The following is a 15,360-nucleotide window of genomic DNA, read 5'->3' on the forward strand; positions in this document are numbered from 1 at the left end:
CCATAAGGTTGTTAATAACTCCTAATGAGTGGATGAGTGCTAATTCTATGCTTAACAAGGAAATTAATCGTTTTGCCTCAATTTCCTTTGTAATAAATGAGATAGGCACTCACACCAATTGGCAACAGTCTTTTTGGCAAAGCTGGGTGGCTCTGGCCTTGAAGGCTCACACATCATTAGGCAGACAGTTAAAAACTAAATTGGCTCTATTTCGTCCATGTTTGTTCCAGCCCAAAGAAGGCCTGTATTGGGCTAAGGCAACTGCAAAGTGTGCAGGCCTCCAGTCATTTAGGGATGACAAAAAGGAAATAGTAATTCAGGGGGACATGAATTACTTTCACATTGCAATGTGAGTATATTGGCTAAATGGGTCAAACCAAATAATAAAAGCTATAACACTCTGGTAAGTTCAGAACATGACATAGATTAACTGTAATGCAGCCTTTAAAACATGGAAAAGACACTTATGCAATATTAGAATAACCACAATTTACCAAGTCTCATATCACAATAACAATATAATATCAATACATCGCCCAGCTCTCAACTGTGCAGATGTAGCTTTAATGAATGCTATTTGAGCTGTGTGTCACCTGTTATCTGTCTGTCTCCATCATCAGTTAATCCTACAGTTTATCATGCCGACAAAAACTAGACCAATTCATATTGACCAACATACATCAATAACCTGCTCCAGGGACCAGCACATGTAATAGTTACATCATTCCATGTAGCATTAAACCATGCAACCTAACAGTGTGACCTTTGATTACTGAGGCGTTTAATCAATGGTACAAGCTAGGAAGTAACAACAGAGAACACACTGATTGTGTGTTGTTATTGAATTTATCCCTGTGAATAAACCTTAAACCTGCACAGAAAACAGCTCTGTCCCTGTTTTATATTACATCCCAATAAACAATATGTGCTATAGTAATCATAGAAGTCATAGTGTATGTGTATAACATACAAGACTTATTCATTTTTAGGCTGGGAATTAAAAAAATTGCACATTTTGTTCACTGATTAGTGATTACAGACAAGAGAAGCCCTGCATTGGGCTAAGGCACCCGTCATAGTTTTGGGACCTTCCAATGCCTCACTTAAAAACATTGTATTGATCAGTTGTTGTTTTATAACTACAACTCTTTCTATCAGACATTTGCTGTTTGGGTGTCTCTGCAGGCCCCAGCTTGTCAATGGCCCATTTGTAAGAGGAGCACTCTATTGACTCTGTCCTTCTGCCCCAGGTCATTTTCAGTCAGGCCGAGCGCTGTTATCTTCTCATTTGAAAGGCAATCGCATAGAAATTCTGTTTGCTGTTTTACACGTCAATGGAAGTCTTTCAAAAGTAATGGGCTGCTTTGAGCGTGTGTGTCGAACCAGCACTCTTCTGAGCCTCCTCTGTCACTCCTCTACCTGCACGAACTCATCCTTCAAAACCAAGAGTTGTGAGAACATAAATGCAAAGCTTGTTTAAAACGACATTTTAATGTATTTACTGATATATTGTTTTAATGTATTCATTTGGGCCAGGTGTGGCTGGTATCCTGTCAAATCTCTAGGGTGTTGAAGTGGGCTGAAGGGAGCAGTTGGAGGTCTCAGCCATCTGTGTCTTCAGTCCAAAGAGAGTGGTGATCAATAGTGATTAGGTGGCAGATGACACTCCCGACCATACAAAGGGTCACTTTACATGACAGTACAGTTTCTCCTTTGTAAAAAAAAAAGCCATGCAGGAAAACATAAACAAAGATGTCCCTGTAGACAAAGATAAACTGCTCTGATTAGGGCAAATCTACTTTATAAACCGGATTTACACGATATTAGCCTATAATGTTTTTTAGTGGTTTAGAGAACATTAAATGGGGCGGCTGAATTTTAGAGGTCAGTGGTTTGATCCCCAGCCAGTACATATGAGTGTCCTTGGGCAAGATACTAAATCCCAATCTGCTCCCGTTGGCACGTCTACATGTATTGAACTGTATGGAAGTCGCTTTGGATAAAAAGCATCAGCTAAATAACGTGAAATGTTATTAAACGAGTATTCAACCAGTTTAGCCTTGCCCTCCTATAACATAATCAGAATCAGTTTCCCAACTGATGCCGAACAAGAGATATCTTTTATTCCACATATTATTTTCCCTTTCTCCACAACATGGCGTCTACAACTCAACCACCAACGGTTATTTCTGCGATTTTGGGGATGTGACGCTAGTAGCGGTCTTTCTGACTCTTTACCCTCCGATCTTTCAGTAGTCTTCCGCCCCAACTGACACTGACTCAAGTGACAATTAGTAGGCAAAGTATCATACTTCACATAGTTTTGCGAAAATGCTTTATTTTACTACTGCAGTAATACCCCAAGGCTTGTGAACAGACTTTGAAGAGAAAAGATTGACTTGACTATTCACTATGTTTCTAGCTATTTATTTTTCTTCTCTAGTATTTCTGAAATAAACTTGTGATATACCTGCTTGTACTTAAATGTGCATATGGTTATTGTAGTCAGTGGCATCTTTATCATATATTCAGAAATAAATGGCGCTTGTGTTTGAGGCTCAGTCAAAGGGCTTGTCTGACGTCTCTGTGAAATTAACAGGATTGTTTAGAAATGGAAGCGAAGAGAAGATAAACAAGATTAGGTTGAAAATATGATCTAAAAAGACCACACAGATCCTCCGTCTGCCTCCCCTAAACCTTCTTTGAAGCCCTCCAAAGAGAAAGCGTTGCCTTTGAAGAAACAGGCTTCTAGCCACGACTGGTTGTAAAAGCGTTTCCACTGTTTGGATTCAGTCCAGATAATGAAGCTGAGGCAGAGCGTGCCTCAGCAGAGCTATTTCTTGTGGCAGAGTGCAGGGAGCGGGACTTATTCCTGTCTCCAAAAATGCTCCATTGTCTTAAAGGGCAAGTTTAAAAACTTGCATTATGAATACACTCCAATGACCTGTGCAACATGACCGGCATTATTGTGCTCCCTGAAGGGGATCGCAATCCAACTTGGATTCATTCTCCCTCCTTATCAGGTTCACTTGGCTGAACTTCCTCTGGCTGCACTACATTCCCATTCCCTCACGTATATCTGCAGTCAGAGGCGGCTATTTTTGGGTTCAGTTGCCCTTATCATAAGATACTTCATTGTGTAAGGTCCTGTGCTGTTCAGCTGCCCTGGTTAGGTCTCCTGATTTGAGGGGATCCAGAACACAGATGCAATAATACTTCATGCTAGCACTATGCATATTGAAAGTATGTGAACCTTACTCTAAAATAGAGATTTAAAAAGTGTTGTTTGATAAGTGTACTTCTACAATAAGCGGTTGAAGACTCTAGCAAGTTGAGCTGAACTGCAACCACAATCGCAAGTTTTCTTTTCAGGTCTTACCAGATATTCTCAGATGTTGCTGTGACTCAATGACTCATCAAGTTGAAATGTAGGTATTATTGAACATTTAAGTTATTTTGGCTGGGTAAAATTAAATATAAAAAAGTGTAACCATCAGAAAAATAACATAAATGGAGGTACTTTTTAGCATCTCACAGTTTTCAGTGTTGAAGGAATCTAAAACATCCATTTAATCCAAATAGGTTAATAAAATGTAGGGATGCACCGAATATTCGGCCGCCGAAAATTGTTAAAAAGGCCCTTTCGCTAGCACCGAAAAAATATCACCGAATGTCAGAGAACAGGGTTACGTTGGTAAGCTAACGTGTTGTTGTGATGACGTAATCAAAACGCGGCGACAAGCACGGCGCGCGACCATGCTCGCGGCTGGCTCACAGCCAACATGTCTGCCGCTTGGAGATATTTAAAAATATCAGAGAAAGAGGCGCGGATTGCGATTTGTAAAACGTGTTCAGCTGACATTTCTCGAGGGGGTGTAACTGCAAAGACTTTCACCACTTCGGGATTACTCCACCACTTGAAATCAAAACACCCGGACAAATATGCGGAGTAAGATCAAATCACAAGCACTGACAGCGAGAGACTGTTCAGCGCTGCCTCTCATGTGCTTGATGAGAAGAGGAACAGACTTATGGCTGATAAAGCAGAGAAGCTACTGTTCATTAAAAAGAACCTCCCACTTTTCCTTAATAAGTAGACAAGGCTGGCTTATCATAAGCTTATCTAGTTCTACATGTCTAATCTATACCCACTTTCCTGAACAATTTTCATTGTGAGTTATAATTCACCATCTCAGGTTATCATTAGTGGGAAATGACAGCAGCACAGTGTTCAATATATTGTACTTTCGGTATCTAAATGATACAATGTTGTTACTATTGCTCATGAGGACAGACCACCTTATTTGCAGATTCTTAGAAATTGTAATTTAATTTGTAATTGATTGTGGATTTTGTATCCAGTTTTCACTTTATGTATCTTTATACAATGTTTACTACTTTGCTTATGAGGACAGACTAGCCTTATTTACAGATTCTTGAAATTCAATTGTAATTTCATTTGTAAATAGTTACATTCATGTGGATTTATCCAGTTTGCACATTTGTATACATGCACTTATAGGTGCATTTGTTGTTGTTGAAGGCCTGGCTGTTACAGTCTTTATTTACACTATTTTGTTGTAGGCCTACTGGCCTAGATGTTTATGCAGTTTTAAAGCACCTTGGCTTTGTTCTGAATGCACTTTGTTGTAGTTATCCTACAGAGACAAGAAAATGCACTTGACTTGGAATTAATGTACTGTATGCATTCAAAAGTGCTGAATAAATGTTTTATGGACCCATAATAGTGATTATTATTTAAGTTAAGTTTTGCCATAATCATTTATTTTTTCATAATCAGGCAGCTGAACAACATTGGTAAAAAATGTAAACATTATATATATATATATATATATATTTCTATTAATCATTTTCGGCCTTTCGGCATTCGGTTTTTGGCCAACTGTTTCCTATTTTCGGTATCGGTTTCGGCCAAGAATTTCCCATTCGGTGCACCCCTAATAAAATGTATTCTGGTATTGAGGTCCTTTCTACATATCACTTTATAAAGATCAGTACGTTTTGAGATTCCCTGAGTTCGCCCAGCAGGCTCGTGATTCATTGTGTGTTAAAGTCATCTGTATTTGTATTTCTTATGTGATCCTATTTGACTGTTTTAGGACCACACAATTGAAAGTAGGTGTTTTTTTTTTAATGATTAGATTCATTTGAATTATTTCATGAAAGCTATTACTGTCTACATTTAGGTTTGTCAGAAAGCAGCGTAGCCCGCCAGGTTTCCTGTCAACAAGAGGAAGCAGCCCGAAGTTTGGGCTGTCAGATATTAGTGGGAACTTCATCTGAACAGCCCAAACAGTGAGGGAGAGTTTATATCATGCATGATGTTTAATAATGCTGAGAAACCGTGATAACAAATGTGGAAGAGTTGGTTTGAAAAAAATGCAAGCGTAGATTCTGTCAAGGAGGTTAACATTTTTTTTGTTTAGCTTTAAATCAGTAGCAGTTAGGGTGACCAGGTGCCAACAAGCCACATGTGGGACAAATAGGAAGTTTTTGCGGGACATGTTACTTAGAGCTAGATTAGAGCAGTAATGTATCAGAGTATTAAGTATCACAAATATTTGTGTAGCTGTTACATGGAAATAATGGTGTTTCCAAGTTGTGACTGAGGTTGATATGACCACAATACGTACGGACAGTTAACATTTAAATGACAGTTAGTGATATCCACAGCATCAGCAACACCATGACGTGTGTAATGGTGAAGTGAGAAGTGGTTAAATCTATGAAATGTCATTGTGTTCCCTAACTGTTTTGGAAATACCAGGTGTGTCATGTTTTAGGTGGAAGTTGAACACTTCATTTATAATAAAGATTACAATATGTGGACAGCAGATGAGAGATTTGGCTGCCCTCCAAAAATGGAGCAGACTGAGTGTAAACTTATATTCCACTCAGGCCTGTGAAATGGCCATTTGTCTTGTCCTCATCAAGTCAAACTCAGTGTAGTTCAACCACACAGAATCCTGAATGCCATCTCTGCTTTGTGTCCAAACAGATTTCTGGACGCATAGACACAATGAGATAGGACAGTACTTGAACACAGCTTCAAGCCAATAGTTAAATACAATAATTAAGGATCTCCTGAGGTTGAATAAGTTGTCGTGTAGGGTTACTATCTTGTGTATTGGTTGTTCAGTTTATCTCTTAAGATTGCTAATTTTCATTGCCAGACAAACCCAACACTTTTTTGTTATGCATTTACCATGAGCCTACTCCCAATACAGCATTTTCAGGGTTGACCCTCCTACCCCAAGTCAAACTGATTCGGTCTGAGTTTGTACAGCTATGAAAAGCTGCCAACCAATTGTCACTTTGGGATTTTGGTGATTAGCAATACAGGGGACCCCTCAGAGTCTCTAACTAAAAGACAACCTGGCCCGACTTTAATTAGATGGACTTGTGACATTATGTTGTACCACTAAAGTAGCTCTTTTAAGGTGTCAGTGTTGAGCGCGGATGGTTAATTCAAATAACCGTGACGGAGATGTGTCTAATATACGATAAGAGTACTGCATTTGGACCCCTAGCAAAGCAGATTTGGGATTATATTTGGTTTGGGTGACTGTTGCTCTAAGAGGAAAACAATAACTCTCTGCTTCCCATTCCTTCTTTCTCCCCAGCGATAACAGTTTCATTGGGCCATTTGAGTTTTTTTAATAGTAGAGGTTCCATTACAAACAGATACTGTGCTTGTGGGAAACCATTGGTAATTGTTTCCAGCAGCCAGATTGGTTCCAGCATTCTGGCTTATTTTTTCTCCCCTGCTATAGGGTTGAATAGTTGACGTCACTCTACTCTCGGACTGATGGGGTTTAGTTTATTGGCTTCAGGTTCCTGCCAGAGTTGTGCGACAGATATAAGGGAGAGGAAGGGAGGCGAGAATAAAAATAGCCTGCATGCCCACTTAGCATTGTGTCGAATCAGAATCTGCATACAAAAGCATGAACAACTCTGGCGTGGAACATACCAGACGTCCATTTTAAAGTCTGAGCATGAATTTGCATTTCCAATTACTTTTGAATTTTTTTTCTTTCATTTCAGGCTTGAGATCTGTTTTGCATAGACATTTAAAAAGTTAACATGACTACGGGTAAAAAGGGCTTTGCGCAAACAAAATGTCCTTTGTGTAAAAATAGGACAAAGGACCTAGACACCCTGTCGGACTTGAGGAGAAGTATGCTTCGAGTGTGTCTCCATAACCCCAAACCCCATAAGTGGTGGGAGTTGGGAGGGCTATTTGAAAAGTTCCCCTTGGCTGCTGGAGCAGAGATAATTGGACCCAGGTTTAGCCGGGCTTTTGGTATTCACATCCTGAGCCAAGTTTGGATCTTCCCAATTTTTCTCAGCAGACAGCGCCTGTGTAATCAGGTTCGTCTGGCTATGTGACGTATTATGACATATTTTTTGCATGTGAGAATCCTGACCCTCTTCATGTTTTCTGTTTAGGTCCTACACATGTGACTTACGATGTAAACACATGGTGGCATGTGAAAAACAGTGTGTGTCCAATAACTAGGAGTGTGTTTGCAGGGCGTTTAATTGAACTGTTTGCATGTCAGGGCTTGTAGGGTCATTCTTCCTAGCATGTGATCTGAGGAGACGTGACGTCGGTGACGGTGGAGCCTGAGGCCGGAGACAGAGATGTGTTGTTTGTGAAGTTATCTTATTGACTGACGTATTTGTAAAGTTTCATTCAGAATCACAAGATGCTCTCATCACGCTTTTCACATCACAGGGTTTGGATGAATCAAATGCATTTCAGATAACTGAAGAGAAATGTTTTGACTCAATAAGAGTTTCCTGTTAATGTAAAACTACACGTAGCAACAACTCATGTTTTGCTTGATTCTATTCTATTAAAACAAAAACACAAATATCCATCCTCAGAGCCCAAAGTGACCTGACATCAAACTGGTTTAATACTTCTGCTTAAATGAATGATGAGTTTTGGTACTGATGCTTAAATGATACTATTTTGAATAACTCAATCTATATTTTATTTTACAAACCAATTTCTTTAGAAAATATTAAGTGCACATTTTTGATGTTTCTTTTTTTTTTTTACTTTCATAGAGAAATGTTCCAAGGTGCATCTGTCAGCAAAAGAAGACAGGAGATCAAAGCTATCGAAGACAGACTATCATTCCCAGTCCAAACAGTCAGATTTTGTCAACACAGAAGATTTAAAAACCTACAGGAAATTCAGAAAGAAAAAGAACCAAATTGAACAATTCATTACTGAATGTACGATCTGGCACAGTGTCTGGAAAGATTCCTAGGTTGTTATTGTACTGCCCAGGGCACCACGTGTACATTTACACAGATGCAGATTTTATAAGCAACATTCTTGAACTTTTTCTCAAATTGAACAAATATGATCTGCCCCAAACTGCACTCAGATCAGTGTGTATTTGTTCTTGAAGCAGAATTAAGGTTAAACTGTGAGAATCATGTTAGTGGTAGATTAAAACTTGAGCAAAGGATGAGGGTCACTTCATCAGACATGAGGACGCACCTTCTTGACCTCATCGCAGCTTGTTCAGATCCACACTGCAGTTTAAGGGGTCTGCTGATTGTTCTTAGCTGCTTTATAACACGGTGATGAAAAATGCAGTCTCCCTATCTGTGTCCAGGCCTCTTGTTGTGGACCTAAACATATCCTACATATCTTTCACAGCAAGTAGTACTTCATCTGTCAACTTTGCCTGTGTTTGTGTTGGTGTAACGTGTCTATCGGCAGGTCGCAGGAAAGAAATACACCCTGTGGGATGACTTCCTTGTTGAGGGCAGACGCGGCGGTCAGCAGGAAATGACCTTGGGAGATCTGTTCCAGTTTATCAGGGTACGGCCTCCTTATTCCTTTCAGCACGGAAACACACACTTTCTTTACACCCGGTGTTACTGAGGGCATACTTTATGCATGTTTTTAAAAAAATACCTAAACCTGTTCACCTTCCTCCAGTGCACACAATAGCTATTGTATGAGATGACTGGACACTTTGCACCTTCAATTCACAACTTCAGGACTATATTCTGAAATCCTGGAGGAAGGTCATGCTGTTTATTCAAACTCGAAATGACCATAGGCTATGTTGTTATAATGAGATCTTCTTTTAAATTGTTGGAGTTTTTATGACATCAATAACATTTCAAGCTGTCACTTCCAACGTCCCGAATATCATGTTTGTTTTTTTACTTAAAACATAGAAAATGGTTGATCATAAGCTGGTTGCATGCATTTATAGAATATAATCATACAACAAATATAACATGGATACTGAACATGTTCATTTAAGGTGGAATAACCTGTCCTATTGCTCACATACTGTATACAGTACATTGCGTTTTAACATGATATAGGTCCTTAGCAACAGAAAGTCTAAACATAAGACTCCATGCCTGTTTTTGATGCATGTAAGTGTGCCACGACAGGCATGGCAAGACACAGTTTATTGATTTTGCTAGAGTTTGTTCTGAGGAGGCAAGGGGAAAATATTTTTGGCAAGTGGTCCTATTTACCCAGGTTTTGTTTATCCTTCCATGTTCCCCCTTGTTTATTTGCGGAGTTACTGAAGAGCTTCCTGAACTGCTGAAGTTGTTAGAGGCCACAGGTCATTATCAGACCTTAACACTACTCTCTGCAGACTTTATTAGTAGTACTCTCCTCTGCACAATGCATCCTGGCAATACTCATATCTCTTTCCTCATCGTACTTTAAATGTATTTTTATTGTTTCTTTGTGCAGGATGAATATGACTTGAGCATCAAGCATCTCTTCTACGGAAACGCTGCCTTATACATGGGGCAAGAAGAGAGGCTCAAGCAAAGGTATGTCCAGTCAAGGCAGAGATACAATGTAATTTTGCATATGCAGCCTCCCGTGTTTGTTTAGAGGCTAATGGCAGGATGAGGTGTTTCCTCTGCGCCTGTGAGCAGAGAGCCTGTTGACACATCCCCATGCATCACTGAACACTGACGAGTGAGACCGATCCTCCTCAGGTTTTTTTCTGTTTGTTGAGGACAAGAGTTTAAGAGTGAAATGAGTGTGATTCTTATTTTTCTGCATCGAGACACCACACTGTTTGAGCCTGTTCCGTGCTGCAGCACATTATACGCCCCGGGGTGTGTGAAACCAATCAGGTGACTCGTAAACGTTCCTAATTAAGAACTGAGTCACAGCAGAACATTCAGCCTCTGGGATGTTCGCAATCCCTGTAACTCCAACAAAAAAAATCATACACAAGTTTACATTTTTGATTTAGTTCATACTTAGCTTACATCGTGCTGTAAGGTCTTTGAGTTCATCTTGAAACAGACTGTGTGAATGTCCATGTATGTTTGAAATGTTCATGTCTCTGGGGAGCGGTGTTGTGGTTAGATAGAGCTGCGAGGGGAGAGGGGCAGAGTGCTGGCCATGTGGACCGCTAGCCGCATGTGTAAAAAATGCCCTCTCCAGGAGTGACTTCCTGTGCAGTTTCCCTGCTACAAGCTTCCTGTGTTCGAACATTTTGTCCCAACTGACCATTTAAATCCTTAAAAACAGATCACAATTAAATTGTTTTATGTTAAATGTATGAAAACAGATGAAATAGTATTATAATGTTAATAATATATGTGTTGATTTTTACACCTTAATACACCTTCTTACTTCTGAATGTAGGATTAACATTGACAATAATGGCAGTCTATGTCAAATAGGAACACGCTTAATCCAGATTTGGATACATAAATACATGTTAACAGAATTAAATAATTGTACAACATTTATGGCCCTTAATGATCAGAAGACACAAACCAAAAATGCTAATTTGTGTTGGAATGAGATACAGAAATAATGTTATATAGTTATTCTTTTCTCCCAGGCTAAGCTAACATATACTGAATGTTTTTGCAGTGTTTCTGACGTGGTGAGGATGGTCACCAAGACAGATATCCCTCCACACAAGAAGATGCTGGAGTTCACCGCCTCGTTCACTGAGGACGAAGAGTGTGAGACAGTCCCTCCCATCAGATACATGCTCGTGTGATGCCATCAACACAGTTCACTCAAACTTTATAGTAAACATATTTCACATGGAAATGCTTCAATGTGAGAAAGCACACTAAACAATCCTGTGATATCTTATCAGTTTAAAACATGCTCATGTCTTTAGCTGTTGTTTACAAATATTACTATCTGAATGATGTTTTCCTGCATCTGTCTATCCATTCCTTTACTGTCTTTTTACAATATTTTAGATTTGATCCCTGGCTTACTGTGATCATGTTTTCGTCAATTGTTAATGGACCATTAATCATATAAAGTAAAACATAACACTGTGTCTAATCTGTTGTCCCCTAGCCATGTTCCAAACAATACTTAAAAATGCACACATATGTATATTCTCTTTTTATGAAACATAACAAATGGCCATTTTGGTTCCAACGTAAGTAGACATTTTACCGGGGTATCTGTTTTTAAACTTCAGGTTTGACTGGAATCTTAAAGCCCTAAGCTGTCCTGAAATGGCTCGTCTGCATCACCTGTCCTTTTCAACAACCAGACGATGTGTCTGACTTCACACCCGTATGTTAACATAGTGTTGTTTTTACTCTACTCTCTCTGTATTTAGATCATGTAATGAAGAATCCTCTCTGAAATAATCACTTAAGCCACTTTGTGAAAGGGTTATTTATTCAGTGTGTAATTGGGGCTGTGATTCGGGATGCTGTTTGTCATTTAAATAATATAATTCAATAAATATGTCTGAGGAACCATGTGGTGCTGTGTACTTCACTAAAAGACTTCAGTTCCCTTACCGTCTTTTTAATTAGTCACGAACATACTTTTCTATTGTGACCACATCACACACTCAACCTCACATTTTAACGAGAAAAAAAGATCCTGTTGAAATTGCTTCGTTTTTAAAGCGTTAAGGCCTTTACTGTTAGAGTTGATTGAGCTAAGATGCTGATACTATATTTATTTGGCTTGTGGGCGATTTTACTCCCAACCACTCAGTCTCGAAAGACTGTAAAATTGAGCTTAACGACAGAAAACTTTCCCCACTGTAACACAACATTTACATGAAGATGACTGTAAGAAGCTTGAAAGATGTCACAATTTGTGAAACTGTTAAAATGTTTACAGTATGGCAGCTCATACTCAGGAAGTAAGAGAACACATTTTCTTTAAATACAAAATACCTTTATTACAGATGTATCAACATTGTGGGCAAAATCCAATATAAAAATAGAACCATCTTTTCACAATTCATTTGAACGGTCAGGCTGGAGCCTCCCTTAAATATATCCGATAATGTCATTGCATATAATGGGTTGTCGGCTGCCTGTCTTCATGAGAGCAGTGAAATGGTGGAAGTCAGTGTCTGGTTGGTGTAGGCCTGTGTGGGACTGGTGAAAGAAAGGTTTGAGCGCCTGGAGCCCCACAGGACAGGACATCCGCTTTGGGTCCTCCGCAGCCCTGCTGACCCTCGTCAAGTCTGCTGTCCTCTGCCTCACCTCAACATTTTTAGACATCCCTGCTAGTCTGCGCCGCATGTTGATCAAAATGTCTTTGGCCATGCGCCGCCCCACATGGGGCTTTAGTTCTGCTGGCTCAGGACACTCTGGTAGGTCCATCCAGTTCTTTATCAGGTCAGCAAAGCTGTTGTCCCCCAGAACCAGAGGCTGTCTGTTCCTGCTGCGGCTCAGCAGCGAGGTCGTCCAGTCCTCTGGGTTGCTGGCTTCAAATGCGGTCCAGCGCTCCAGGCAGGCGTCGGAGGTCGATTTGGGCCGGATTCTTCCAGAAGCTCCTCTGTTTGTGCGGAGGCAGGCAGAAGAGGAGACTCTCACATTCCTGGTTCTCCTCAGCACCACACCTTCATCCTGCCAAGAAGCCTCAGAGTATCCCGAGTCAACGTCCAGACTCTTCTCACTGCTCGGGGAGCCTTGTGTCAATCGCTCATGCTCCTGATGCTCTTCGTCTTCTTCCAGGGGGCTGGCCAGGCAGCAGGCAGAGTCATATGTGCTGGCTTCACTGGAGTCAGAGACACGCAGACGAGCGAGTCTCTCTTGCTGCGCCCTCTGTTTGCAGAGCCGAGTCACAGCAAAGGAGCGAGCACACGGTTCACTCAGTGGCCTCGGCTTGCTTATCTGCTTAAGGTCCTGCAGGGATCTCATCATGCACTGCATTTGGTCCCGAAGGCAGTCAGGAGAGTCTCCTAAACACAGCTACACAATAAAAAGACACAAAGAGTTAGTGGTGATGGAAAAATTGGCAAAGTATATTTAAAAGCAACACTTAAAACCGAACAAAGCTTTGGGTGTCGTTTGCAAGAGTCTACAGAGCAGTTAGGCTGGCTTAGCTGAGACACAATTCCCTCTGTTATTTTCAGAACTGGGCCAATAAGATTTTTACCAGCTGAGATCACTGTGCTCTATGACCATATAACAAGTGAAGCATTCCTGAAAAACCTCAGAGCAGCTTTATGGAGACTATCCCTTGCAGTATGATCCCAGAAAATGAAAAGTTGTGGCTTTGGGACAATATGCACGTGTTGTACTGGGAAAATTCTTACTGCAACTTTAAACGAGAAGGGACGTTTGAACAGAGTAGAGCTGAATTGTGGAGGAGTGCCGAGGCACATATCCTCTCTGGATTCCCCTTACTCACAGGATGTTGACTGGAGTGTATTAATAAAGCAGGAAATGGCAACCACATTTTGGAATTACACAATCATCGTTCATTAATTATGATATCATCCAGCCTTCAGATAAACTAAAAAACAATTTGTACCAGTTGATGTAACATGATCTGTACAATCATCAAACCAAAAATACAGTTTTACCAAACTTTCCTGTGGATCAGAGTAGACTCCAAAAAATGTCCAAAGTAAAATAATTAGCTGTAATACATTTAGTTTTTAGGTTTCTATTATGATATTTAGTTTTTAGTTGAACCTCCCTGGCATGCCATTGTTTGGCTTGGAGATGCACGGACAACACAATGCCATGATGTTGTCACAGCTGTGGGTGATGAACCATTTGGCCCCCGGGGGAGACTTATCTGAGATACAAGAGACATCCTCAGTGGGACTCAGTGGTCAGTCTGCACCTCTTAAAATGCCCTGCTCTCCTTGACTGCCTTCACACAACGAGAAGTGATTCACCAAGTTGTACACAATTGGCAAGGACAGTTAGGTTTGCATTAACTGTGACTTGGGGGATTAAACACTCAAGCTTCCCAAAAAAGAACAGCCAGTAGAGGGAAAACTTTAAGAATCAGCAGAAACATGTGCACTCACTTAAACTGAAAATACTTTACAAAGTGTTTCTGCCAAGGGTCCTAAGCAAATACCTTTGCAATTACAAGCCACTGCAATGCATCTAGAAAACGATTGAAATATATAAAAGCACGTGGAAAAAGACTTACCATATCTTTTAAAGTTAATTCCTGTAGTGAAGTTCAGAATCCTGTTGTTTCTGCAACAAAAACATGATACATTAGATATGAGATGGGCTTTGAAAGTGTATCACTACTAAGACAGACATAGTAAATAATTAGTATTAACCACTCACCTAAGCATTTAAATGAATCCCAGCACAATCCACAGCTGCAGAGATTCACAGTTGAATAGAGCCAGAGTGTCTGTGGGCTGCATTACCCCTCTGATCCATATGAAGGTCTGTCAGGGGGTTTTGACGATGCTGAGGTTTTCCCAGCAGCCAATCAGTGCAGGGCATTACCAAATCAGCCAATAGCGAGTCTGCTGAAATTAGATCCCTCCCCGTGTGAGCAAAAGGTTCCTACTATAAAGTGTTGTACTGTGAACGATCCGGAGTTTGATTATTAGGACATTTTCATTGAACATAAATATATTGATCAATCGCAGGACCTTTTGAACTTTTTTTTCTATTGGACGAACATCTGTTGGATTTTCTACATCACTGATAATGAATATGTTATATAGTGCATATTATGCACTTTAGTTGTTGGTGAGATGAATGCAGAGTATAAAAAGTCACTCGTAAATGGTGTGAACTGCTGTGTTTAAGCGCCTCTTATGTCTGCAAATGTCTCAAATCTACATGACGCCACCTTGTGGATGTTATAATATATACCTTTTCACACCCTTTATAACAATCTGAGGAATGCATAGCCTACGGTCCATTCCCAATTCCTTCCTTAACGGGTGTTTAGAAATGCAAACACAGCTCGATTGATGTTCTCATTTAATTTGCAGATAAGCAACCCATTGATGACTGAACTCCTCACCTCACCTAAGACGTTTATAACACCTTAATTCAGCCCCAGTTGTGATGGATCTGCTCAGGACTCTCAAGCACAAGAGTATG

At 40.2% G+C, this 15,360-nt stretch overlaps 2 protein-coding genes across 2 annotated transcripts in view; one reads left to right on the plus strand and one right to left on the minus strand.

Moving 5' to 3' along the window:
• Window positions 1-11,778, plus strand: part of LOC104965614 (ubiquitin-like modifier-activating enzyme 1) — a 32,314-nt gene extending 20,536 nt beyond the window's left edge. The window contains 3 exon segments of the mRNA XM_010794601.1: window positions 8,765-8,866; window positions 9,770-9,852; window positions 10,919-11,778. Coding sequence (XP_010792903.1) covers window positions 8,765-8,866; window positions 9,770-9,852; window positions 10,919-11,051 — 318 coding nt within the window. The 3' untranslated portion in view covers window positions 11,052-11,778.
• Window positions 11,779-12,189: 411 nt separating this feature from the next.
• Window positions 12,190-14,680, minus strand: LOC104965615 (protein FAM212A-like). Its single transcript, XM_010794602.1, has 3 exons — window positions 14,584-14,680; window positions 14,438-14,487; window positions 12,190-13,236 (listed from the first exon to the last, which is right to left on the minus strand). The coding sequence occupies exons 2-3, from the start codon at window positions 14,438-14,440 to the stop codon at window positions 12,307-12,309; spliced, it is 933 nt and encodes a 310-aa protein (XP_010792904.1). The 5' UTR covers window positions 14,441-14,487; window positions 14,584-14,680; the 3' UTR covers window positions 12,190-12,306.
• Between the last annotated feature and the right edge of the window lie 680 nt (window positions 14,681-15,360).

Source organism: Notothenia coriiceps, unplaced genomic scaffold (assembly GCF_000735185.1).
Source record: "Notothenia coriiceps isolate Sejong01 unplaced genomic scaffold, NC01 NC01_scaffold00037246, whole genome shotgun sequence".
In the NCBI taxonomy this organism is placed as follows: Eukaryota; Metazoa; Chordata; class Actinopteri; order Perciformes; family Nototheniidae; genus Notothenia; species Notothenia coriiceps.